Source organism: Trachurus japonicus, chromosome 8 (assembly GCF_045865225.1).
Source record: "Trachurus japonicus isolate A0001 chromosome 8, Traja_1.0".
Classification (NCBI taxonomy): domain Eukaryota; kingdom Metazoa; phylum Chordata; class Actinopteri; order Carangiformes; family Carangidae; genus Trachurus; species Trachurus japonicus.
This window is the reverse complement of record NC_140914.1, coordinates 20,529,555-20,557,019: the sequence shown is the minus strand read 5'-3', so window position 1 is coordinate 20,557,019 and position 27,465 is coordinate 20,529,555. Positions and strand designations below refer to the sequence as shown.

Genomic DNA, 27,465 nt, shown 5'->3' with positions numbered 1-27,465 from the left:
GAATGAAAGACACCAAACTCGTGCACTCGAATAACAACCAACTGTATACATCTGGAGATCGGAGACTGACGTGCAATTATGTGCACGAGATCCTCAGCCTGCAACTATGACCGATCATGTAGCCTTATCTAACCATCCATCTAGCAAATACGTTTAAACACAGCATTGAACACATCCACAAATCACATTCGTATAACGGGCCATCATGAAAATTGAAAAAGCACAGACAAATAGCTCACAACAGGCGCCTGGCCAAACAACACCACTGGGGGTTCAGGCCATAGTATGCTGAAGCAGGCTAGCCTCTTACCTTAAGTTATTTTCCTGCCTTAATGTCAAGCCAAGGGTTGCGGTATTTCCATTACCCATAAAAAGAAAAGCGGCCAATCACCAGTGCTAGCAGCAGGGGCTGCGGCTACGTCTTCAGAGCACTCGGCCTCAACTTCACTTTCTTCGGCAGAGGGTGGAGAGGAACGGGATCCTCTGTTCTGATAGCGAGTGGGCTCGACTCCTGCGCTGGGCTGGCGCACATGGCTAATTTGCATAATGCGCAGGTGACACGGTTCAGCTTAATGTTAAACGAATAAATGTTTTGAATTATGAATACTGGACATGGTGATCTTAAACACATTTAATTGACCACAATAAAATTATTGTATTATATTATATTATTTATTTTTTTGACAAGATTGAGACCCCCCTCAGATTTTGCTTTTGAGTCTTTCAGGGGGTCTCAAGGGGTTAATCGGGGGGGTCCGACCCCCCCAAACCCCCCCGTATTTCGCACTATGGGCTCTACCTAATATAAGGAAATTCCTATAGCAACTCATATGGATGGCATCTGATTTATTAAACTATATAATATACTTTTAAAAGAAAAAATAAAACACACAATAAACACATCACGAAGAAGTGAGTAGCTATAATATGAAATACATTCAGCTACATAATTACAAAAATACAGGCATTTTCACTTAAAATCCCCCAGAAACGGTGTGAATTTAAGTGGATTTCATCAACGTTGAGCTAAAAAACATCAGATTAAATGGCATAGAGCCACTTACAAATGAAGTGGACATAGTTTCCCAGGTGGCTTCTCGAAATGATGGAACTTCCTTTTAAAGTAAAACTTAAAAAACCACAAATCTACTTCAGCTTCATGAAGAAAACCCCTCGCCAATATTTAATCAACTCTTTTTTCACCAAAACAAAATATAAACACCTTGAGATGAAAAAAAGAGATTATTATCATGTGGAGGTGTTAATGGCTTCAGGTTTGAGTGATGGTTTCATACATGAGTCAGGTTGCTGCCATCTAGAGGTTTATTCAAGTCCTCATCCTGAACAGTATAATACTGCTACACTGAACACTGTGAACACATGTAAAAACATTGATGTGGTCTTTTGAGGTAAAATGATACAAATATAATGTATTCAACTGATATACTAACATCTCTCACTTCACATACAAACTGATTCACAACAGACACACACGCACACACACATTTATCACAGTTCCTCAAGGTAGAATGTTTTCATGCAATGTTTTCATCCATACTCACTATTTAGTTAAAAATACTCATAATAAAGCCTGTTTCTGAGTTGTTGCCTTCCTCCTTTCACCAGCTACTTCTCTGCGCCACAGGAAATCAGGCTGGCTCAAATGATAGAGGTTGACAATTTCCTACAAAAATGAAAAACCTCCAGTAAAATTCTTTGTTTCACCAAATATAGCAGCTTCTTTTGTTCGCCATGTTTGTATTTTCTGAGCAGCACCAGGGCTTCAGAAAACAAATGGAGGGATGTACAAAGTGGGGCTGAGGTTGTAGTTTCATAACTACAGAATCTTAAAAGCTTAAAAACTTCCATTAACATAATTACTTTGGCTCGACAGCAAAGTAGAGTTTACTTGAATATGATGAGGATACAACCCAAAGACTCTTCCTCTGATTACGTATAATTCTGTTGATGACTGTAGTCCCGTCACACCGACATCTCTGTCTGCTTGTACACTCTCAGAGGTTCCACATTTTGCCTGTGCACATCCGACTATCCTCCCACAGCTGTGCTCACACCCCTGTATCTTGCTCCTCATCTTCCTCCTCCTCCTGCTGGGACAGGAGCCGGTAGTGCTCGTTGCCCATTGGCAGGAAACCAGTCCTGGGACGAGCCTCGGCTTCCTCGGACGGGACTCGGTGGTGGGAGTTGGAATCCAGCTGCTCAGTGGAGTTGCACTTGGTGTACAGCTCGCGGTGCACCTCCGGGCTGCCGCCCTCCGCAGGGGAACCGTTAAGGACTTTGCGGCTTTTCAGTATGGAATGGATGTAGCCAATTGGTACAGGTAGGCTGGCGAAGACTATGAGCATGACAATCATAGCCAGGGCCCAGCCAGGGTACGGGAGGGTCATCTCAGAGGCCTGAAGACAAGAAGAGACAGCACATAAGGGAGAGACACGGGCACAGCCACTGTACAAATAAGTCTGGTGCTGTCTAGCACTGAAATAACTAATGGAGAACTTTCAAAGATTACATTTAGATTAATGATTCCTTTGTGCAAAGCTATATAACATATTGATAACACCAAAGATGTCTATTCTGTGTATCAAAACCAAGACTTTTTACAACATAATCCCACAGTGTCCACAGACAATGAATACAATATAAATTTATGGTTGTTTATGTTGTAGGTGCCATGTTGAAACTGCTACATATCCTGCTCCTTTTCGGGCGTACGTTCTTTACAATCAATCTATTTCATAAGTTATAACAGGCTCATTTGAACTGAAATTCATCTCTGTAGGACAAAAAATCTTCTGTTAAGTATCTTACTGTGTTTTGGTTCCAGGCGGTGTACGTGGGTCCTTTGAGGACCATGCGCAGCAAACTGGCAGCCAGGAGACCGACCATGGCCAGTAAGCAAACATATTTCCAGAGATATTTGTACACCACCGGAGGGCGCCATTTAAGCATGACTTCGATATCGTCCAGGAAACTGCAGGAGAGGAAAGCAGTAATGTTACAGTCTTTTTCAAAATCAGAAAACACTGAAAACCGGACGCACAGTGAAATCTGTCTGAAATTTTGAGTTTGATATGTTTCTTACCGGTCAGTTCCATAAACCCAGGACACACTGAAGGTTTCAAATATGACCACGATGATTAATGGCAGAGTTGCCGAGTAGTCATCAAACATTGTCACAAAGTAGTTGCCTGAGCGTTGGGTAAACAACAGACCTATCACGAACCCTAAAGCACAGCTGGACACTGAAACACAAATAAGAGTGAAGACAGTGTTATAAAACAGTAAAGCTACTGAACAAACAACACAAAGTAAACTCATCTGATATAATATGCTGCACTAGTAGATACATGCCTGTCACTCTAGTCATTTGAATATCTTCCACATATCTTTTGTATGATCAAGAACAGGCATTGGCATGTTTGAACAAGTGTGAACTTGTGGGTATTGTATTACCAGTGAGTATGGTCCGGTGGCGCCCCAACAGGCTAAAATTGTCCATAAGAGGTGTGAGGATCCCCTGCATGGTCCCAAACATGGTGCTGAGGCCCAGGTTGAGAAGCATTAGGAAAAAGAGGGTGGACCAGAAGGGGCTGGCTGGGAAGAGGGCCATCACCTCAGTGAATGCTATGAATGCCAGGCCTGTCCCTTCGACACCCTGCACTCACACAGGAGGAGAAATAGTGACAATATGTTTTGAAAAAGACGCAGAGAAATATTGATTTGAGTTTAAGCATGTGAGCTGAGACCGTGCAAACGGTGTCTCCCCCTATGGCTCTATGTCTGAGAATATAAGATATAGATAAAATAAACTTTGTGGTATAACATGTCTTTTAGTGCCTCTTCCGCTGTTTCTTTAGTATCTTCTTTCACTCCTCTATCACAGCTTGCTGCCATCTCTCCGGTGGACCTACTAGATACAATATCCCATATGTTTTCTTCCTCTTGCCTGCTGGATATTTTACGGCACCTCACAGATTCCTCAGGAGGTCATGGGAGACTCCAAACTTCACCTACATCCTATGAGGAGGAAATGTTTCCCCCTCTTTTTTTTTTTTAGAAGGCAAGGATCTGATTGTGGACTACTCGGGCTCCCTGGCTACATCCCTGACTCACCTTGTTCATCTCCTCCTCCAGACTGCAGTCAGTTATGTTAGGCCCCACCATGGAGCTGTGGAGACTGTACCACTGTCTGTACTCATCTATAGACACAGAGCTTGGGTCTGTCACGTTGAATGAAGGCCACCAGCCCTGGTCAGATCCATGGGATGTCATGGAGCTTAGCAGACCAAGATTCCTGGAAGATATAAAAAACGAGTCAATACGATATTTTAAAAGGTGAAGGTGTCAAAGGTGTCATTAGAGAATATTTTAAATAGCTGTGTCACTGGTCTTGACCCAGTGCATGCATGTTACAATTTGCTTTTCACAAATCTCCTGCAAATTGGATCAACAGAAGGCATTTTTCTAGCAGTAAGGTAAAATAAGTTACTTCAGTAATAATGTTGAGAGTGAACTGTAAATCTACAAAATATGTTGCAAATAATAGACAAAGGGAAGTTAAATTCATGCGCACACACACACACTTATTCATACTCAGCCACGCAGCGTAGTGCAATCGTCTTGGCACGGAAACCCAGCACTACAAAAACTACCAGTGAGGCCAGAACAGACGTCATGAAGTTGATGCCAGAGACCATCAGCGCGTCCCTGTGGCAGTTGTTGTGGACTGGATTATAGGAGGAATAGGCGATGACAGAGCCGTAGCCCAGACCGAGGGCAAAAAAGACTTGTGTAGCAGCCTGTCGCCACACCTGCACATTACCCCAGATTTCCAGCTGGAAAATACCACAAAAAAACTCATTAAGTCTCTCTCTCTCTCTCTCTCAAAACATGTTTACAGTTGAGCTCCATTGAGGTTAAAATCACAAAATCTGAACAACACAAATGTGATGAAACTTGTGCTCACTTTAGGATAAAACATGTAGGTGATTCCCTCCAAAGCGCCGTCCAACAACGACCCTCTGATGAGGAAAATAAAGAGCACCACATAGGGAAAGACTGAGGAAAAGTACATCACCTAAGATTTGGAAAAAGAAGTGATTTCTGGGTTAGGGTATCTGAAAGGAGGAGTTTAACATTTTGGAAAATACATTTATTTGCATGATACTCGAATGAAGTTCCTGACAGCAGCTGGTTAGCTTAGCTTGGCACAAAGGCTGAAGCAAGGGGTAAACAGAAGGCAGAGAAGGTCACTGAAAGGTCATCCCTTGGTCTATCTATGCCTGCTCTTTGAGCTAAGCCGAGGTAACTATTTTTTTAAAGGGATAGTTCACTCAAAATTGAAATTTCACTCATTATCTACTCACCCTCATGTCGACTAAGGGTTGGGAGAAGTTTCAGAGTCCTCCGTGCCTTCTCTGAGTTACAGGGGGGCTCGGCGCAGCACTGCATGTCCATATGACGGTTGCGAACGGGGCTCAATTTTCTTTGTCCAAAAAGACACACCAGAAAACATCCAAATAACTCCACACAGCTCGTCTGTAATGTCCCTCTTGTATTGAAGCCCCAACATGAGAAATTGTTCCGGAAAAAATTAAATAAGTCTATATTTTATGCTTGTTTGTAGCGGAAGCTCCCAGTGTCTCAGTTCACTGCTTTGCCTGTGTTTCACACGCGATTTGCACTGACACCCGGTTCATAGCTCCGCAAATTGCATGAGATTCCGGCAGAGCAACACTGGGAGCTTCCGCTACAAACAAGCTTAAAATATAGACTTATTTAATTTTTTTCAGAACAATTTCTCATGTTGGGGCTTCAATACAAGAGGGACATTACAGACGAGCACTATGTGTGTGTATTTGGATGTTTTTTGGTGTGTCTTTTTGGACGAAGAAAAGTGAGGCCCATTCGCAACCGTCATATGGACATGCAGTGCTGCGCCGAGCCCCCCTGTAACTCCGAGAAGGCACGGAGGACTGTGAAACTTCTCCCAGCCCTTAGCCGACATGAGGGTGAGTACATAATGAGTGAAATTTCAATTTTGAGTGAACTATCCCTTTAACAATGATACAAGCTTTAATGTGTACTTGTGTGCTGGGATATTGCTTCTTGTTCAGCTACCTGGGACAAAAACTATAAAAGATGTTCAATTATTACCCTTGCAGAAGACTTGATGCCCTTAATCATGGCCAAGGCGACGATTGCCCAAGCGGCCAATAAACAGCCTGTCATGATGGGGTTAAACTCTCCGGACTCTTCGATTGAGTTTGTGATGTTGAGGGCTTTGCGAAACCAGAAGTATGACGTCGGGGAGCTGCTTGCGCATTCTTTCACTGTGGATCGAAGACAGACAACTCAGTGAACCTTTCGCTGGCATCCGTACGTGACAACTCAGTTTGTTTAATTTTTGCACGCACCTGTGACATTAGTGGCGACATCGATCGGACACTGCTCGAATGGCAGAGGATACTGGAAAGAATTACCCAGGTAGAACAGGCTCCATGCAATGATGACATTGTAGTAAAGAGCCACGTAAAAACAGACCTAGAGAAAAAGAAAGGGTTTATGAATCATTTACTTTAAGCATTATCGATATTTACCTAAGTCCTTGGTACGACACAGTATGTGCTGACTTGTATATTGTCCATTCGGTGAAAAGTTCTCTCAAGGACAAGCTAATGGAGCAACAGCAAACCTCAAATGACCTAAGATAGGAGTTAGCCTTTATGTAATGTGTTTATGTACACGTGTACTTTACAAGCTATCAAGTTATAATCGACACATTGACTCTTGCATGGGGAAATAAGTGTGAACGTTTTAAGTGTAAAAATCATTTTTGACACTATCATCGATTGGGACTGATGGAGCAACGAGGCTTTTTGGAAAATACCTGTAAGGAAAGTCTTTAAAAAAGCATGGGCGTACAAATATACGTCTGTGTGCTGTACATACACAGAAAGTTCTTGTCTACTCTGTTTGCCTTCACGTCTGTATAGAAACTGTTATGTAACAAGCTGCTAGCGCCACAGCACACTGCCTCTCTCACATTACAGTGCTGCAGATGTCATCATAGTCCTTTCTAAAGTATACACACCGCGTGGCCGGCTGTAAAAAAGAAAGTTGTTAAGTTGTCTACAGAACGGTGCTAAAAAAGGAGAACGTGCTGCGGTTTTTGATCAGACAAGAGGAGGAAGACATTTCATTCTGGTGAATCTCTTCATATTGAAAATACTGATTTGACTTTGACTTGTGCATTTGATAGAAAAACGAGATAAATAACAACTACAAAAAAAGAAAGAAGCACAGGTGGGATGAAGAAACCCGCAAGGGCCTGTAAAGAGAACCCTCCCAACACGGAAATTAAAAACCGGCTGTATACGTCCTGATGACGGCTCCACTGTGGAAACTCAATCATGAAAACTCCATCCAGTGACCAAACCACAGCAGCCTCGCTGAGTAATCACCTCACTGACATGTGTAAACACAAACATTTCATAATTACGGTGCCTTCTGGAGCACATGCCTTTATTTGACACTGCTGACAAATACTAGAAAGTAAAAACTTGTTTAAAAGGGAGAAGGAGAAGGATAAGGATAAGGATAAGGATAAGGAGAAGGAGAAGGAGAAGGAGAAGGAGAAGGAGAATCCTCACCATACAGCTGGAGTAGCCAATGCCTGCCAGTTTTGGGGAGATGTGCTTCCACACCCCGATGCTGCCCTGCCGTATGCTCTGGCCTGCAGCCAGCTCCATGAAAAACAGTGGAACTCCCACAATCAGCAGAAGAAAAACATACAGCAGCATGAAGGCCCCTGGAAGGAGGAGAACAGTGACAGGTCCAAATAAATATAAGGCCATATATAAATTACATGTTACCTAACTCACTCACGCTGCGTATCGCTTTGTAGATTCATTTTCCTAAACATTTATGTGTTTGTTCTGCTGCCTGTCTGTTTTAAAGTGCACCGTTAAAAAAGGGGGTACACATTTGTCAAGAGAGCTGCTATGCTATGACAATCAATCTGGGTTATGTAATCCACATTTTGTTCCCTTATAGACGCTCACCTCCTCCATTTTGGTGGCAAAGGTATGGGAACCTCCACACGTTGCCTAACCCCACGCTGAACCCCACCTGGGCCAACACATACTGGATCTTGGAGTCCCATGCTGGACGGTCTCCTTCGCCCTCCTCCCCTCCATCAGGAACACTTGCGAGCTGAACTTCAGACTGACCCTCACCCAGCCAGGCTCTGTCCTCGGTGTCGTCCAGTGAAGGCTTTTCCGTCTTGTCGGAAACATGGGAGAAAGAGAAGAACAGAACAGGACAAAATTAAAGTGGTTGTTGTTATTCTACAAAACTTTTTTTTTTTTTTGTGAAGACAAAAAAGATCCTAAGGGAAATGTAGATATAAATAGATATATAAATATAGATTTAAATAGTTCAGACTCCAGCAAACAAATCTCATGTATTTAAGGCCAGAACATGGAAAACACTGTATGTGTTGGAGTCCCGTTTGTTTGTGTTTCACATTCCAGCAGATACCCACCATGTCCGACTCAAGATTTATCAGGGACCACAGTAGTCTGTATAGCAACAGGCATGGCCTATGGAGTCTGAGGGGACAGGCCAAAGACCACTGACGAGGAGAGAACAACAAGTCGGACGCCCCGGTGTTTTGTTGCTATAGTGTCCCATGTGCTGAAACTCGCACCTCCTCCACCTCCGCCATGTGAAAACACAACCCTGGGACATATGTGCTGTAACTTGGGCTGCTTTCCAATTTCATAAATAAACAAGGAGAATATGCTCCATGTGGGAAAAAGTGAGCCTGAGATCATGTCTATACCTTGTGCAGTGTCAGAACAAAGGTCTAATACTGTAGATTAACATTACAATCCTTATATTTCCAAGACATAAAAACCCTGCTTCTGGTATTAATGGGTGACATTTTTTTAGCAATAGCAAGTCACTGTGTCTTTACTCTGTAACAGCCAACGTTTCTATGAAAGTTTTTATGTATTGGAGTCTGCCATTCATGCACAAATTGCCTCCACTCAGGGGAATCACAGGAAAACAATGGATGCATGTAACCCAGCGTTAGTGTTGCTATTTCTATCTTTAGCCTCATCTTATTTTCACTCTAACTCTTGTATCAGAGCTTGTGTTTGAAGGCTCTGCAAATACAAACTCAGCATTTCCTGCTGCCGTCTAAGGAGTACATCATTAGCATGTCGAGTTGAAATTCTTAAAAAATATAAAAAATGTATTAATTCTGACATTAATAAAAAAAAACTGCACAAATAACCCTAATGTTAATGATGATATCTTTTTTTTTTTTTTTTTAGAAATAAAAAGCATAAAAAGCATGAGCATACTCAAAAGACACGCTCTTGCTAACCAGCTTAGAAGATGAGTGGGCCAGATCCAAAATGGCATAGCATGTGCCAAACTGGCTTTAGGACATGACCCAGCTGGATTATTTCTCTGTGTCCCGGCTGGTATCAGCTGGTGAGAATGGAAAATTACAAGAGGTGTATGACCCAGAAAAGTACGTGGCTGGTCAAGACCCATGGCCAGATAGGGCAGGTGATTTCAGAAATATGCCGTGCACACATAGTCGCATACACAGAGAAGTGCGAAAGAGTGACAAAAATATTCATGTGTACACAAATAGAGACGAGGGGAAGTGGGAAGAGCAGGAGCCACATAGGCAGATGTGAGGGTGAGGGTGAGGGTCTTGGGTGACGTGTGGGTGGGTGTGTGAGGGAGAAGCCACTGGGAGGTGTTGGGTTTACATTGGTCCACACTGTGGGAGGTGCTGAGGTGCATGTTGGGTCGACCGTGGAGTTGGTAACAGGGCAGTAGAGCACTATAAAATAAAAACGTATTATGAAGAGACGTGAGCCTAAATAAAGTTGATTCAAGTGTTTGATTCACAGATTTAATAGATTTCACTTCAACAGAATAAAAAACAATGTTTCTGAATGGCTGTGGCCTGTTTCACTCATGAGAGCAGATGTCTTAAAATTCAAATGATAATTAATCACAAACCATATCAGGCTGTTGTTGCAGTAATAGGTAACAACTGTTGCTCAGGCATAACATGGCCTTTGGAAATAGAGCTAAACTAACTGTAGGCAATATAACATTGTGAACATTTCAAAATTTTAAATTTGAATTCCATTTTACTAAAATTTTCATTAATTGATCAATATATCAATAGAGGTAAATCTTAGGCTAGATAGTTGCAATCCTAGTTGCTTCTGGATTTAGGTGAACTTCAAGACTACCTGAACTTGATTCAATATTGATAACCAATGAAGCCTATTCTTCTATAAGAGCCTTTATTTTCAAAGGAAAACAAAATGATTTAAAGCAGAAGTAAGCGATCCGGTTGTTTTGGCTAACTTCTTGTCAGCCGATGGAGTTAGCAGTCCCCGCCCTCGTCCCTACGTCACCACATTCACGCGCATCCCTTGGCTGCACACACAGAGAGGACCGCCCCTTTATGCCGTTCTCTCTCCTCATTGGATAAAGGTTGTAGGATACAAGGAACGTTTTCTCCTCGGCTTACAGCAGAGCAGAGTGACTGACAGACCCGTGTTTCAGACCAAACACTCTATGTAAGTGATTGCTGTCGGAAGATATAACTATTTAAGACTTATATTAACACAAACATTCCGCTTACTTCTGCTTTAATTTTTTAATGCAGTGAAACTAGCTTTTGCCATTGAAACAGATGTGCATGTAAATGCAGTTTGAAACCAAGGTCGGATATTTCAGTGAATCTCCTGCTATTGGACAGACACCAGCCCTTTGTGAAGAAAGACGATTATGCAACTGATTTTCACAGAATTGCAAACTTTTGTCAGGTAAAAAACATTTCACGTTTATTTCTACTTCTTTAAAGGGATAGTTCACCCTAGAATGATATTTCGCTCATTATCTACTCACCCTCATGTTGACTAAGGGCTGGAAGAAGTTTCAGAGTCCACCGTCCCTTCTCTGAGTTACAGGGGGTCTTGGCGTAGCAGTGCATGTCCATATAACGGTTGCAAAGGGACACCAGAGCTCTTCGTAAAAAAACACACACAAAAAAACATCCAAATACCTCCATGCTGCTCGTATGTAATGTCCGTCCTGTGCTGAAGCCCCAAATTGCGTAATTGTCCTGAAAAAAATTAAATAAGTCTATATTTTAAGCTTGTTTGTAGCGGAAGCTTCTCGAAGCTCCTCTTCCTGGTCCGTCCAAATCTCGCGTGATTCGCAGTAACCGCACTGACGCCGGCGCAAATCACGCGAGATTTGGACAGACCAGGAAGAGGAGCTTCGAGAAGCTTCCGCTACAAACAAGCTTAAAATATAGACTTATTTAATTTTTTTCGGGACAATTACGCAATTTGGGGCTTCAGCACAAGACGGACATTACATACGAGCAGCATGGAGGTATTTGGATGTTTTTTTGTGTGTGTTTTTTTACAAAGAGCTCTGGTGTCCCTTTGCAACCGTTATATGGACATGCACTGCTACTCCAAGACCCCCTGTAACTCAGAGAAGGGACGGTGGACTCTGAAACTTCTTCCAGCCCTTAGTCAACATGAGGGTGAGTAGATAATGAGCGAAATATCATTCTAGGGTGAACTATCCCTTTAACTTTTAAAAGACCTAAGAACTACTGGAAAATCAAGTACACTTATTCTTTACGTGTTGGCCTTGCTACAACCTTTTCCCAAAGGAACTACTGTATTTTTTTCTTTCCTACTATTTTCCTACACTTGGACAACCTTAAATTATCACAAAGCCTCACACACACACACACACACACACACACACACACACATAGATGGGCTGTAGCCTACATTTTTGCCTGTTGGTCGGTCGGGGTCTGTCTGTGGGTTAGGGTTGGAAAACAGGCAACCGCACGTCTTCAGTGAACGGGAATAGTAAATGCATAAAAGCATGAAGCAGTGGTGAAAGCAGCCTACATGAAATCTGTTCAGATACATTTTTGGTTTTTTACTTGTATGAAACTGAAACAGCTGGTATTAAAAATAAATCACAGATACTGTTTAATTGCTCAGAGAGTTGTATCAGATTACATTTCAGATTAAATATATCGACTCATGCACACAGGTTCCTCATCCCTCATTCAGGTTCTTTTGCAGCCACTATCAATGTGAACACGTTTAACTATAGTTTAACCATGGGGCAGTGGGATATGCTTGTTATTCTGCCGCCTTATCTGTTGAACAATGTTTAACATTGATCTGAATCCTTTCCCTAAAATGCATATAATAGCAACAGCGAGTATTTAGGGTGGAAATAATTATTGTCACGTATGTGCATGTAACAATTATATGTAACTTTGTTTTATGTAAGCAAATATCTCAATCCGCAGGTATAGTATACCTTTGTTAGTTTACAGAAGCACCCACCTTCCACAAATAAACCAAGAATAAAGTCCATTTCAGACAGTCAATTATACATTTCAACATCATGTTTGAAAAAGAGCCAGAGCCGGGGTTTTTTTCTGGTAAATGTCTCTTTGGAAATCTGCCAGCTAACGACCGAGCAACGTTTCTGTAACACACCCATCTAGGATCGAGAGTAAACTAAACAGCCCCTCTCATCAGGCCACCAGCTAACTTGCCACACTTTTTCAGCTTTCACTTGAGCCAGCTGCTACAGCGTGAAGATCAGATAGCGAAACTGGCATGTGAGCCGAACAGGAATGAAACAAGAGCCAAAAGCTAGCTGTAATATCTTCATAATGTTGTGTCAAAATGAGTTTTAAGAATGGTTGGCTCACAAGAAACTATCAAACAAACAAGTGAGTCCACACGTCTCAGCACAGAGTGCAGTAGAATAATGTACATTACAGAGTCCTAACCCGGAGGAAGTCCCAAGAGGCTGCAGAGCAGGAGCTGTTACATAATCAGCCCAAATGCAGCAGCTCTGAGGCGGCCATCATAATACAGGCAGATCATTCACTTAGCCCACCTGCCTCCTCATGTTTTCAAATGGCCAACTCCCTACACAGGTATACATTGGCCAGTACATTTAATACTGTTCCCCCAGAACACACACAAACCACAGTAGGCTATTGCATAACCCAAATAGCTGTCAATCAGACTAACTCTCCCTCCTTCAGTGTGCCTGTAGGAGCTTGGACTATAAAAATACAAATACACACTATATGTTGCATTACACATGTGCAAAAGAAAAAAGAAAAAGAAAGAAAAAATGTGATTAATTAAAATGGGTTTAGGAAAACAACATTGTGGACAGTTGCTCATGTCTGCATTAGTTCTGTAGCTTCTTAATCTTATTGCTTGTGTGTAAGGAGTGTGATAAAACATGTCCCTTTGGAACAATAAAGGCACCTAAATATCTATGCTACATAAACATTAGATCACTGTCTGGGAATGTAAGTGAAGATTTTGTCACCATGACTGTAGAATAGATACATTAGGTGTAATTTGAAATAGTTTCAAGGTACTTAATCTGTAACATACAGAGCAGCATGTGAACACAATGCATGAAGAAAACAAGCTGCACAGGAGAGATTATCCAGAGTCAGACAAAGCACAGAGTTAAAGCCTGTTCATGACCAACTGACAGAGGAGTGGAGGAGTTAACGGTACATACATTAGAGATAAGCGCAAACGTCGCGCGAGAAGACAAAAAGTCAGTGAAAAAGCAAGAAGTGCACAGTGGGCTGAGCTGAGATATTAATGCTCATTAAAGCGAGGTTAATAAAGAGTCAAATCCGAGCAGAGCTGTGTGTGTGTTGTGGACATACCATGCTGACAGCTCGGTCCAGGAGGAGTAGAGTTTCTAGCCTTGGTGTTGCTTTTCTGTGCGGTTGGAAGATTTCTCACAAGCCAACTTTTCAGCTTCTCCTTTTATGGTGTCTAGGTAGATAATAGTCGGACTGATAAATGTGATATGCGGAGGGGAGAAAAGTCTCCGCCGGGTAGCTACTTCAAGTTCTGACAACTCGCGGCCACGTTTCTGCTGTTCGCACAAACTGTGTCCGTCGCTCAAACCAAGAAGAGACGAAGGAGAAGTTGGTGCAGCTGGAGCCAATGGGGAGAGTGAGGGGCCGGACCCGGAGCGGACACACGGCCTGGACAACCCCATAACCTACAGCCCTACACACTGCTGGACGCGTCTGTGTGCGTGTGTTGTAGCCTATAGGTTTTAGAAAAAAGACCTCGAGGCCAACCTATATATTACGGAAGAGCAGGGCAAACAACAGTTTAAAAAAAAAATTATTATTATTTTAAAAAAAACATTTTTAACCATTTCTGAGAGAAAACTCTGAATTTCTGAGAAAAAAAACGTCTGAATTTCCTCTGATGACGTCCAACCCATAAATCCCCTTGTCAGCTGCTTTGAAGAAATCAACTGCTGGATGGCAGCCAACTTCCTTCAGTTGAATAGGGAGAAAACTGAAATTCTGGTCGTGGGTGCTAAACAGCGGGTATATGTTATATACAGTATGTTGTCCAATATGTAAAGCACTCTGAACTGCTTCTGCAAATAAATTTGAATTAAATTTAATTGAATTTCTGAGATAGGCTAAACTCAGAAGTTTTTTCTCAGATGCATTTGCTTATCTTTTAAGCGAATCAATTTGCGTGGTTGAATTGGGTTCACATACTCTGGGCTTCACTGCTGGTCAGCTCTCCAACCAATCAGAGAGCTTGTTATGCTAATTGGGATTTGCTTATGATCAATCTGTTTAAAGGGATAGTTCAGCTTTTTTGAAGTGGGGTCGTATGAGCTACAAATGCCCACAGATTATATGCAGTAGAAATGTCTCTGCTCTCCCCGACTGAGAAACACCAGCGCATCGCGATGCACTGAGACACAGACAAAAAACTTTTTTTCAATGAGGGACGATTAATCAGCGTATTTCCGCCGCCTACAATAAGTCCCATCTCAAAATAATACACCATAGTTCAAGAGTTCGATCTAAAGTAAAAATTTACGATGCGTCAGGTGGTCGGAAAAAAGGCTGCCTGCCTCTGTGGAGGAGTACCGAGGAGTAGGCTACTGAGTGAGTTGGTTAGTTCCAGATAAACAGATGTTTTTTCCGACCAGCTGATGCATTGTAGATTTTTACTTTAGATCGTACTCTTGAACTGGTGTATTACTTTGAGACGGGACTTCTCGTAGGCGGCGGAAATATGCTGATTAATCGTCCCTCATTGGCAACAGTTTACTGCCTGTGTCTCGCTGCAGCGATGCGCCGGTGTTTCTCAGTGGGGGGGAGCAGAGACCTCTCTACTGCATCTAGTGTACTTAGTGGGCATTTGTAGCTCATACAACCCCACTTCAAAAAAGCTGAACTATCCCTTTAAATGGCTGCCAATGTGGTGTAGTGAACACTCCACCCCATTCTTCCTCCTCCTCCTGCAGCTGGTCCAGGTGCTGTCAGCCCACCTCAGGTTGTCTTGATTCTGCTGGACGTCTCTTTCCATTACAGGAGCTCCCCACCTAGTAAACAGCTCTGCACTGAAACATCTTATTGTGACTTTAACTGGCAACTGTTCACACTGCTTATTGTGTTGAAGTGTAGACAGCTTGCAGCACATCATCAGCATGGCTCGGGATGTCAATACATTAGGTTTAAACACCGTGGTAGGCTACCAGAGAATTTCCTATTGCAGTTGTTGCTGCTGAGGTTTTGCAGGTTTTACGTCACTGACTTGAGACTTACTGTAGAGGTCAAGGCTGTCGTTACCACACAGTTGAGCAATGCCAGGTAGTAGTAAATTCACTTTCTCAGCCACCTGTTGGTTCAGTATAAGGAAGGTCCTGAGTCCCTCTAGTGGAAAGAATGAGCTAAAGTGAGACTGAATAGGAAGCCACAGTGTATTCAGAAATATATACAAGACACTTGGAGAGGGATAATTATATTGCCCTCTACAGCCTGGTGTTGCAAGCAAATGTTTTAATTGCCATTTAAGAGAAGAGAACTTTTGCCCCTGAGGCAAAAAGATCAGTGATGAGGGTGTCCCATGTTTACTTATATGTCACTAGAGCAGCCTTCACCTATTGGGATGTGGGTCATAAGTGTCCTTCTACACCACACAGTGGAAATTAATACACTGCTGAGAACAGAACAGCAAATCCCAGGTTAATTATGAAGGTCAACTGAAAAGCTCTTTTGCTGAGACAGGACCTTTAGGAGCTGAGTGTCATGTGCATCATGTCAACAGTAGTGAATACCAAACTATTTGATTGATTTAAATTAGGGAGACTATTTGTCTCTTTTTGCCAAGAACCTATTTGTGTAGTCAGGCTCTGATTCAATCCCAGGTCAACGTGGCTGCAGAGAGACTATTGTTACAGTCAATCATCCAGGCAGCAGGGCAGCTGACCCACAAGTTCACTGCAGCCAGGTCTGCTACACATGTCTACACTATCAATCATTTGATCTTCAGTATCTGAACAGTGGCTATTTAAAGTTTTATGTAGCTGTGATCAAGTCAAACATGAGGAGAGCTGAAGGGACAGACGGGTCTGACCTGTAGCGACCAGCTGGTGTCACTGTTCACCAACAGCTCAGTTCTTACCGACGCCATCACCCAGCTGCTGTGTGGGAGTATCTTACCCATAAACTCAGAACTAAGGCTGCTTCAAAGTAAAATCTTAACAAAGACATATTTTAACAGCTGTTGTTCGGCTGTCGATTCCTTTCATTCTGTCCTCTCACTGTTTTTCCCCCTGTTAAACACCATCACTCTGAAACACCCTCATGATAAATATTCATCTGAAAGTAAAGTTTAAATGTCTGTAACTGTAAGAGCAGGCACATCTGCTTTTATCTCTTTTTCGCTGATTAATTATTATTTGCTGGTTTACTAATTGATTTGATAACCCACTGACATACAGCAGAGTCACATTTCTGCAGTAAACTTCTCCACACCATAATAAGTTACCAACCACACCCTCTCCCACACCTTCTTTCATATCATTTTGACAAATGTCTTTCTGACTGTTCTCGCAAACATTCTCACTCAACACTATTCAGTCAATATTTGCTTTTTATTTAAGTATTAAAAAAGTTAGCACTGCCCTTTGACTGCACTCTCCCAACTAATAATGAGCAGATGTTGTAATGATAAATCATACATTAATTTCATTTTATGGACTACTTCACTTTTAACATTTGAAGTTTAGAAAAAGCAAAAATCTTCGCACATCTATTTCTTTGGCAGGTGCATCGGAGGGTGACAATTAAGTCCAAATTAGAAAAGAAGAGTTCCCGCACACATGGCCAACTTGCAGAATTTATTGCATTGGAACGTTTCGGTGCTAGACCTTTTTCAAGCAAATGTTTGTGCCAACACAGGAAGCCATCTTAAATAGGAGCGGCTGTGTGACACAAACCAATCACTTTCCCACACGTCTGAGTGTGAGGAATTCAAATATTAAATATCAACATACAAACAATAGAAACAGCATCAATATACAAAGGTAAAGAGCAATGAATACATACAATAAATACTAAGCTGTCGTGACTGGATACATTAGGTCCTAATGGAAGGTAATAGCTAATAATCACAGTCAGAAACAATAAATACGACAGATACAATAGAAGACAGAGGGCAATAAAAAGTGTGCAAGGATACAGTAAAAATCTGAAACAGTCTGAAAAAAATATGATGTAAAATATGATTTTTTTTAGCACCGAAACGTTGCAATGCAATAAATTCTGCAAGTTGGCCATGTGTGCGGGAACTCTTCTTTTCTAACATTTGAAGTTTAATTGTGTATTTTGATTCTTTTTTTTAATGAAATGGTGTCAATTAAGACAACTTTTTAAAAAAGGGAGGTTCAGTGCCACATTATTAAATTGTTAAATATGGGTTGGTAGTTGTGTTGTCACAAGGAGGAAGTTTGTTTTGGCTGATTTAAATTATACAATTTCTGAATGAATTGCATTTAGAAGTTTAATTTTTTTGTTCTCAATTTAAACATTAAATGAATCCTCTTTCTCTCAAATGAAACTTGATGTCACAGAATTTATGCAGGTGGGGAGCGAGTGACTGCGTTACATTTCTGAGATGGCATGTGTAGGTCCCATTAGACCTTTGGCACAAGCCACAGGCAGTTGCTGCTGGAAATGCCTGTCTCAAGGAAGGAGAGGCTTATTGAGATGCAGAGAGAAGAATAGGAGAGAGAGAGAGAGAAAGAGAGAGAGAGAGAGAGAGGGAGGGAGGGAGAGAGAGAGAGACTATGAAAGAGGCAGAGGAGAGTGAAAGCTACCTGCGAAAGGAAAGCCAGACAAGTTTTTCTTGTTTCTGCATTTCTCTAGAAGGTGGGACGAGCTCATGTAAACAGCTAAGCTCAGTGCACATATAGCTCCACTAGCGAATGGTCTCTTGGATTTAACCCCTCAAAGCAAACTAAAAGGTACAGTGATGAATCCAGATTTCAGGTGTTTACTTTGTGTAAACTGTGTGTATATGTGTGTGTGTGTGTGTGTATGTGTGTATGTGTGTGAGAGAGAAGCAGGTGCACCTGTCATGTGACGGACAGGTGTTCTGTGTTGCTGTCATGTGTTTTAAATAGCTTTACAGTACTGTAATTGACACATTTGAACATTTGAGGAGTTGTGACTGCTCAAAGGGCGTTGTCTGTGTATTTCATAACGATTCATTAAGCTTGAAAGAGTTTATGGGTTGGGAGAGGAAAGATTACAGGCAAGATTAGAAAAAGAGCTTTCGATGTATTTGCATAGCACACAATTAAAAGTACGACTCAAACAGTTTGTCATCTGCATACCACACACCTGGTGATAGTGGTTTTTCCTGTCATATGCATGTGTCACTAAGATGCAGACAGAATACTCAGCATTCTTACAACCAGCCTGAGGAATGCATCAGTCGTCATTGATCACCTTTTTCCTGATATTGGATGAAACCAGCATAACAATTATGTAACAATTTAAGAATGTGGTCATGAGATATTAGAAATAGTAAAGTTGAGCTAATGCAACAGTTCATAAGCAGTATTCAGAAACTGAGATGCAGGTTTGAGATCAAGGAAAATGTAAATGTTATTTATTATTTTCGATGGTACGTACTTAATATTCCTGTCACACAAAACAGATGTCTGGACCACCTCCTCCGGTGGTCCCCAGGAAGCCTTCGATGCTTCGTGTCATGATACCAACAGGAGACCAGCCGCCTCCCGCTGCCGTGCCCATCTACACAGTTTCTGTCAAAGGTATGAACACCAAGCTGATGTGTTTTTGTATATGTGAGCATGTACTGTGGATATCGTGAGCATGTACTGTGGATATCTTTTCACCCTCTGCACTACTACAGCAGGGTTGGTGTTGTGAATTTGCCTTAATGGCTTCTTCTCCTTCCTCTGCTCAGGGAATCGAGCTAAAAGAGATTCATACCATGTACCTCCGCTGGATGCAGAGCGAGAAGTGGTATGTGTTTGCATAAATAAGTTTGATGTTCCTCTGTAAATGTGTATACAGTATACAGAGGTGGGTTTCTCTTAAAGTCAAAGGAGATGGGATGCTAAGAAGCTGAACAAAGTATGTTTATTGTTATGTGAGTAACCCTCATAAAGTTTCAAGACTGAAACTGCTGTCTGTACACAAGAGAGGACATAACAGCAGTGATGGTGAGGTGGTAGTGAAGAGCCGGCCTGTAATTCTGGTCAAAATGAAAAAAAGAAAAGAAAAATGAATTGCATCTGCATGTAAACCAGAGAAAAGAAGCTTTCATATCAAAATATGAAAGAAATGAAGGCTACTGGATGTTTGTTTGTACTGAATTATCATATTGTTTTAGATTTGTTGTTGTTCACTGTATTATTGATAACATAATACCAGCAAAATTCCCACTGGCATCTTTACAGTACCTATAGAAATCTGAAAAGGACTATATTGGACCATGAGTTTTAAAAGTTGTTTCAATACAAGCTTTTTTTTAAAGGTTTATTTAGCTCTAAGTATAACAAAAGAGGCTTCCTCCATAACCCAGTAGGGCCAACATCAAAATCCTAACCCTAAATACAACAGAGAATTTATAACATTCAGCTTGTTTGCTGAGAAAGTGGATCATGGTGAAGCTTCCACATTACATTTCATTTTTGTACATTTGAATGCTCAAATATTGAACATTCGAGGCATTACAAATGTGCAAACCATAATATATGTGTGTATATCATTTATATATACATATATGCCACTCTTCCTGTTAGCTACAACTCTTGTTGTGTGTTATTTGGCTTATTGAATCATCTTTATTATGAATTACTACGATGAATTTCTGTAAGTTGCGCAGTTGGCTAAACAGTGTGTGTGTGCTCATCAGGAGATTCTGAACCACTGTTTTGACGACATGGAGCGTTTCATGGGACGGTTGCAGCAGGCAGCCGAGGCCCAGAGTGTTCTCAACCAAAGTAAGAAGAAGAGAAGCAGGAAGAGCAAGAAGGGAGACCAAGAAGGTGAGAGAATATAGGTGCCCTCAATAACTATTCTGTGTTCACAGTTTCACAGGGGTGGGAAAGAGGAAAGTTGGCTGTGGAAGAAGTGTAACTGTTGAAACTGTTGACTAAGGCTGAACATCCATCCATTGCTAATCAACCTTGTGTTTGGCCTGTGGGAGGAAGGTGGAGTACCAGGACAGAACACTAAGACTAAACATTTGCACCCTATTTTGCATGGAAGCATATCAACAGGCAGAATGCCAAAAAATAAAATAAAATAAAAAATCTTGCCATCAGTAGTAATCATAACCAAGAAGCATAAGGCTCAGGTTAAGTTGCGTTTCTAATACGTTTCATTCAGTGATTCATTGCGTTGGATTGTATGAAACGGCATGAGTGGTATGAAGAATGTAAGAGTATTCATATCTGACGTTATAACTAGTTTGCATCCCACCTCTGAATAAATGAATGGCATTCACTGCTGCACTGTGGGATCAAGATTAGAGGTGACATCGGCAACAAGGTTTGATTGATGATTCCCATGCAGCCTTGATCTGCTCACTTTGGACTGCTGTGTCCTCATCACTGGACATTGTCTGTGGATGTGAACTGATGTTTGTTTGTGTCTCTCTGTGCTTGCCCAATGTCGGCTTGGCAACATAACCCAGGTTTCTGGCAAGTGCACACCGGGATAGGTGTAACTGTGAATAAGACTTTTATAACCTAAGAGGACACACAGTTGTTACAGTATTAGTCATTCATTGCCAGTGGCTTTTTCCACCTGCCACAACAAGCTAGAAGGAGCACTCCACACCTACAGAGTCATTACCAGTAGTGTAAGACTTTTACCTTAATACCTTAATTTTTCCAAAAACAAATATTGATAGACTTGCTATTTACCTTCATTATCACTCAAAACACTTGAACACACAAGAAATACTGGCAAATAGTTTGAAAACAACAACAGCAGTGATGTAAGACCAATAATACTGTATGTCATACTTTATGAAGTTGCTGTGGTTGTAGCTGTGATCGTTCTCTTGTGTGTGCAGACCATGTGTTGACCATGAAAGCCTCTCCTCCACCAGAGGAGGACTTTGTGAACATCTTTCAGAAAATCAAGTACTCCTTCAGCCTGCTGGTGAGATTAGTCAGATCGTACTGTATAGTTAAGCACCAAATAACTCTGGAGTATCACCTGAAATTAAAAATCTAAATAACCCTATTTTCACAAATATTGTTATTTATTGCTTTGTATTTATTATTTAGTGTTCTTATCCAATATCATATCTTATCTTACTCCATTTGCTTGTTTCTTCAGGACCGTCTCAAGTCATCCATCACACAGCCTGATGCTCCAGACCTGCTGCATCACATCTTTGTGCCTCTAAGACTAGTGAGTGCTCCTAATGTTTCATTTAGTGTTTATTTTATGTGATTCTGACTCTAGTGACTCTGTCTTTCATAGATGGTGAACACCACTGGAGGGCCAGAATTAGGCATGTCAGTGCTTAGCCCTGCTTTGACCAGTGGTGCAGTTTCACTGCTCCAGGAACATCTGACCACAGAGGAAAAGGAGCTCTGGACTTCATTAGGACCCAACTGGACTTTTGACTGGTCTGTGTGTGTATATGCTGTGTCAATCTTGCTTTCTGAGTGGCCCATGTTGATGTAACAAAACCCCCTTTTCCCCCTTTTTTACCAGTTCGCACCTCAATGTATCTGTTCCTCCATATTCACCGGTCTTCCTGGATGGATGGGAGCCTCGGGGCTATGACTCATCTGGCCGGCCTTTGGAGGATCCCATAGAGTCGCAGCACAAACAGGATCAGGCTCTCAGGGAGAAGGAGGCACACACTGCACAGGTCCAAGCTCATCACACAGTGGAAACAGCTCATAACGGCACAGAAGAAGAGTAAGTGTGGAGATATTGGAAAAAAAGTGATATAAAACAAGGTATAATTACCAGTATATATAACACCAATCAGAATCAGCAGTATACAGCCTAGTAAAATGATGATGATGATGATTACTGATTATTAAATAAATCAAATACTGTTGTATAGCTTTTAAATGATATTTCCATTTCAGAGACACTTGGCTGCCACCAGAAGGCGAAAGACATTACTGCTGCAGTTATGACTTTGTGGCCAGAAACAGCAGTGAACTCTCTGTGCTACAAGGAGAAACACTGGAGGTAAAACACACACGACTGCAATCATAGGTGGAGAAAGAAGTTTCACCGAACAAAAATGTAAACACAACTCATTTGCTTTCACTTCAATGTTTCCTTAATTAAAGATTAAGGAGTAGCCTACTTCTAAGCGCGCAAGACTTCTTTCTCTCAAGTGTTGTTGTGTTGAAATCCGTGTAAGTGAGTTTTCAGCACATCAACGACATGCTCCTTCAAAATGTGCAAGGTGTGAGACGTTGTGTTGATAAAAAAAAACTGCAGATTGTAAAGTTGCCTTTTATTGTGACGAGCCCAAGGCACACCCGTGTGATAATCATACTGTGTGATCTACATGTTGATGTGCCACACCTGTCAGGCAGCTGCATCTTGGCAAAGGAGAAATGGATTTCAACACACTTGTAAACAAACTTTAAAGAGATAGTTCAACATTTTGGCAAATTAGCCCATAATCCCTATAGTCATAGCAGTAGGTTTGTTACCTTTAATTGTCGGTGCAAGCTATTTTTAGAACGGCGGAGCCGAGCCGCGAGCTGCTCAGAGCTACGCTACGGAGGCTAATGGGATTTCTTGGTTTCCCTCATTAAACTCATCAAATACACAACACAACAACTCCAAAACGCTCTCGTGGACAAGTTGTAACCTGCACATTCATCACGCTATGCGATAATAACGGAGCATTATGAGACAGAGTTGTTTTTGAGGTAAATTCATGCAAAACCGCTGATGCGCGTTCCTGTTGGAGGCAGTTTTTCGGCAAGCAGTCTCTGGATTTGCCTCGAAAACAACTCTGTCTCGTAATGTTCTTCTTCCTTGGCCCCTCTTTTTAAACCTGCTGTTAGGAACCTGGGAGTTACTTTGGACTCAGGTCTATGTTTTGATCAGCAGATTCAGTCTGTGGTCAAGGTGAGCTTCTTTCAGCTATGCCTTTTAACTAAAGTTATGGTGCGTTCCAGGCAACCCGTAACTCGTATTTTTCCGACCTGTTCCTATGGTTACCCGTTAGAACGTACTGTCAAACTCGTAACTTCCCACCTGTGAACTCGTACTAGATCGATCTACTCCCAGTTCCCAGTTCGTAACTCGTAACTTGCCTGGAACGCTACAAACTCGTAACTGGTGACTTGAAGTCGTGATTTACGGGTTAAAAAGCCTGCCTGGAACGCACCATTAGGCCCTGTAATTCCCTGTACATTGGTGTCAAGCAATCTTCTCTCTCCCGTCTCCAACTGGTACAAAATGCTGCAGCACGCCTTCTAACCAACACACCATGTCACCACGTTGTTAAAGCTATCCACGGTCTTGCTCCATTGTATTTGTTTGATTGCATAAAGCTTAGACAACACTGTAGAGCTCTCCGGTCCTCAGAACAGCCCTGTTGGAGGTTCCTTTTTCTAATTTTAAACAGTGGGGGGAATGTGCCTTTTCGATAGCGACCCCAAAATTGTGGAACTCCCTAACTCACCTATTTAGAAAGGCTTTTAATATCCTGTGACATTTGTCATGTATTTTCTTTCTCCTGTATTTGTTATGTAAAGCACTTTGTTCATCTTTCCGGATGTTGTAAGGTGCTATATAATAAACATTATTATTATTATTATTATGAAAACAATAGTATTACACATTTAATATGTATAGCAAACGTATGCGATAAGTCATAAAACAGCTCATTTGCAAGGCATCTTTCCTCAGGTAATTGAGTCGTCAAAGCGATGGTGGAAGTGTCGGAATCGCTTCGACCAGATAGGATTTGTTCCCTTCAACATCCTGGAGCCTCTATCTGCTCTCAACAACACAGGGAGGGGCAGCCCAGTGATGCGCACAGAGTCAAAGGTATCAGTTTAGACACAACTGCAACACAGGCAGACACACACACAGTTGTTGTTGTTGTGTGTCAGTGCAGGCAGGATGTAATTCTCTCCTTTTCTCCACAGAGGACCCCTCTTTCCCCTCCGGCAAGGAGCTTCTCATACACTCAATCCAGCCCCGACGGGACCAGTCCTACTGCTACCAGCTCCCCACTGCGACCTCAAAGCATGGTCTTACCCTCCACAGTACTGGGGGAGGACAGTGACCGAGGTAACGACATGTAAAAAAAGAAAAGAAAAAGGGGGGGCTTGTTTATCAGTGACCTCACAAACATACTGGATCATAAATATTCTTTATTAGAGTTATTTCAAGAAACTTCTTTTAGCCTTTTTGCATCAGTGTTTAAGAAAAACAGACTGAGTGCCATGCTGTCTCTGCTGGGATCTCCACATCTTGTGCACGATAAAATCGCCATATCAAAAACATCTAGTTGATGGTTTGGTTAAAATGATTCACTTACATACAAGTGCTTTTGTTGTCACTTTAAAAACATTTGAATATATAGAGAGCATTTGAAAACAACCCAGCAGGTTGAGCACTCATTTTGAGATAAAGGATGATGGTGCTTTGACTCACCACATTGTATAAGGGGCTGCATATGACTATGTGCTGGTCTGCATGTGTATGCCAATGGAGTTACTGTATGTGTTTTGTGCAGTCCTGATAATGAATGATGAGCTTCTTCAGCGGCTGGCCGAGAAAAGAGGCTCAGTCCGTCCGCTGGTGATTCCACGCACGCCTGACGTTGCTGCTCCCCTGAACTACCACTCATCACCTGCTGAGGTGGAGGCCTGGCTCACCACCAAGGGATTCAGTCCAGAGTGAGTGTCCGGCACTGCATGTATCTTTGATTTCAAAAACCTGATTCAGCACAAGGCTAGTTTTTAAGAAACCCAACTTTTACCACTCATAACTACACATCTTGGTTCTAACGTCCAACATGTCCAACAAAGATTGTGCTCTAAAAAACATTAAAAAATTCATGTGTTTCAATGTCTGAGGGTACCCTAAATGAAAATGATTCTGGGCCACTTGAATGCTATTATGTTAAAATTATGCTTACAGCTTATACAGCACAATGAAAGCATGATTCAGGTTGACCATGTGCAAGACAGCTCCCTAAAATGTCAAGCCAGTGTTTGTGTTTTGCAGATTTACTATGAACTTGGAACTGACCACAAACAGTGGGCTAGGATTACATTTAGGAACAATATTATTAAGTGCAACAAGAAAATAAAGACATTAATTTTTATTTTTTTGACAATGGAAAAGTAAATGGAAAGTAAAAAAAGCATTGATTTTGTTGCTGTTTTCTCCTCTGTCAGGACAATTGAGAGACTGGGCATTTTAACTGGAGCGCAGCTATTTTCCCTGAATAAGGAGGAGCTCCGCTCAGTATCACAAGAGGAAGGCACAAGAGTTTACAGCCAGATCATGGTGCAGAGGGCTCTTCTCGAGGTTTGTCCACTGTTACCCTAGATGTACTCTGTAAGCGTGAGTACGCATGTGTGGTTATGTCTGGGTCCATGTGTCCTGACTCCTGGGCCAATTGTTTGCTCGGCCTTGGCCTTATGCACAGGCTTACGTCATCTTAGGACATTATCATTGACCTACATTCACTAAGATTGTTCACCATTCTGTTTGCAAGTTCAAAATGCATAGTAGCTGCCAGATACCTTTATAGGTGAATGGTTGCAGTAGGTGTATTTTTTGCTAGTTTTTTTATGCTGTCATTAAAGCAGAAGTAAGCGATCCGGTCGTTTTGGCTAATGCTGCGTTCCAGGCCGGCTTTTGAAACCGTAAATTACAGCTTCAAGTCACAACTTACGACTTTGTAGCGTTTCAGGCAACCCACTCGTGTTTTTCCGACCTGTTTTACCTGTGAAAGTCACTATAACGGCCACTCGTAACTTCCGACCCGTGAACTCGTACCAGTACGTCTTTTTTTACAGTCTATGTACCAGATCGAACTGGTACGACTTCACAGGTCGGAAAAATACGAGTTGCCTTGAACGCACCATAACAGTCCTCGTCCCTACGTCGCCACATTCAGGCGCATCCCTTGGCTGCACACACAGCCCTGCATGCCGTTCTCTCTCCTCATTGGATAAAAACTGTAGGATACGATAAATGTTTTCTCCTCGGCTCAGAGCAGAGCAGAGGGACTGACAGACCCGTGATTCGGTCCAAACACTCCATGTAAGTGATTGCTGTCGGAAGATATAACTATTTAAGACTTATATTAACACAAATATATCACTTACTTCTGCTTTAATGTGACTTTTTTTGTTGAAAACATGACTATAGAACTACAATTTTAATATATATATCAGCTATTTTTGGGTCCTGCAAAAGACACAAAGTTTCCTCCAAATCTGACTCTTAACAAATCTTCTGTCGTCTTCAGGATGTACGCAAAGCCACAGAATTGGAGGCGGTGATGGAGAAGCAAAAGCTGAAGATTGGCCTGATATCAGAGAGTGATGAAGTCTGACTGAGTTTTCCACATTCACTAATACAGATGTGGCATCAAAGATGAATGGACATACTAAATGTAGTGTTGTGTACACAGCTGGGGCCACTGAGGAAAGCAGGAGATGAAGCTTAGTTTTTGAATGGTGTATGTATCTCTTCTGTGCAGCAAAAGCAAACTGTTAAAAGTAAGACTCTCTTATCAATATTCTTATGTTTTATCAACCTCGACACAGTTTACGGAGGTTATTCATTCCATGTATTTTTCATCATATTTTTCCACTTTTGAAATATTTCTGCTGTCCTTCATTCAGGCTATGTTGAAAATTAATGAAATAAACTCAAATGCTATACTATAAACATAATACTATGATAATGGACTGGAACTGCTTTTCAGAGCTACAGTAAAAAAGAAAAAGAAAAAAATGAAATGGAAATGTACA

At 41.7% G+C, this 27,465-nt stretch overlaps 2 protein-coding genes across 2 annotated transcripts; one reads left to right on the top strand and one right to left on the bottom strand.

Annotated features, from left to right (window-relative positions):
- Positions 1 to 1,305: 1,305 nt before the first annotated feature.
- On the bottom strand, positions 1,306 to 14,080 carry slc6a16a (solute carrier family 6 member 16a). The gene is made up of 12 exons (XM_085784555.1): positions 13,823 to 14,080; positions 8,085 to 8,304; positions 7,674 to 7,831; positions 6,438 to 6,564; positions 6,178 to 6,353; positions 4,988 to 5,098; positions 4,615 to 4,856; positions 4,135 to 4,315; positions 3,475 to 3,676; positions 3,104 to 3,263; positions 2,830 to 2,992; positions 1,306 to 2,417 (listed from the first exon to the last, which is right to left on the bottom strand). The coding sequence occupies exons 1-12, from the start codon at positions 13,823 to 13,825 to the stop codon at positions 2,070 to 2,072; spliced, it is 2,091 nt and encodes a 696-aa protein (XP_085640681.1). The 5' UTR covers positions 13,826 to 14,080; the 3' UTR covers positions 1,306 to 2,069.
- Positions 14,081 to 18,314: 4,234 nt separating this feature from the next.
- On the top strand, positions 18,315 to 27,444 carry eps8l1a (EPS8 signaling adaptor L1a). Its single transcript, XM_085784554.1, has 14 exons — positions 18,315 to 18,450; positions 19,149 to 19,266; positions 19,422 to 19,480; positions 20,376 to 20,508; positions 21,543 to 21,631; positions 21,812 to 21,886; positions 21,959 to 22,107; positions 22,196 to 22,405; positions 22,582 to 22,687; positions 24,374 to 24,514; positions 24,616 to 24,760; positions 25,209 to 25,371; positions 25,876 to 26,008; positions 26,958 to 27,444. The coding sequence occupies exons 2-14, from the start codon at positions 19,149 to 19,151 to the stop codon at positions 27,042 to 27,044; spliced, it is 1,608 nt and encodes a 535-aa protein (XP_085640680.1). The 5' UTR covers positions 18,315 to 18,450; the 3' UTR covers positions 27,045 to 27,444.
- The last annotated feature ends 21 nt before the right edge of the window (positions 27,445 to 27,465 follow it).

Coding starts and splice junctions, on each gene's coding strand:
- slc6a16a (XM_085784555.1), bottom strand. Junction 3,677..4,134: donor TGGAGGAGGAGATGAACAAG/GTGAGTCAGGGA, acceptor GTGTGAGTGCAG/GGTGTCGAAGGGACAGGCCT. Junction 3,264..3,474: donor CCACCGGACCATACTCACTG/GTAATACAATAC, acceptor TTTGTGTTTCAG/TGTCCAGCTGTGCTTTAGGG.
- eps8l1a (XM_085784554.1), top strand. CDS start 19,149: ATGTCTGGACCACCTCCTCCGGTGGTCCCCAGGAAGCCTTCGATGCTT. Junction 19,481..20,375: donor TGGATGCAGAGCGAGAAGTG/GTATGTGTTTGC, acceptor TGTGCTCATCAG/GAGATTCTGAACCACTGTTT. Junction 25,372..25,875: donor ACCAAGGGATTCAGTCCAGA/GTGAGTGTCCGG, acceptor CTCCTCTGTCAG/GACAATTGAGAGACTGGGCA.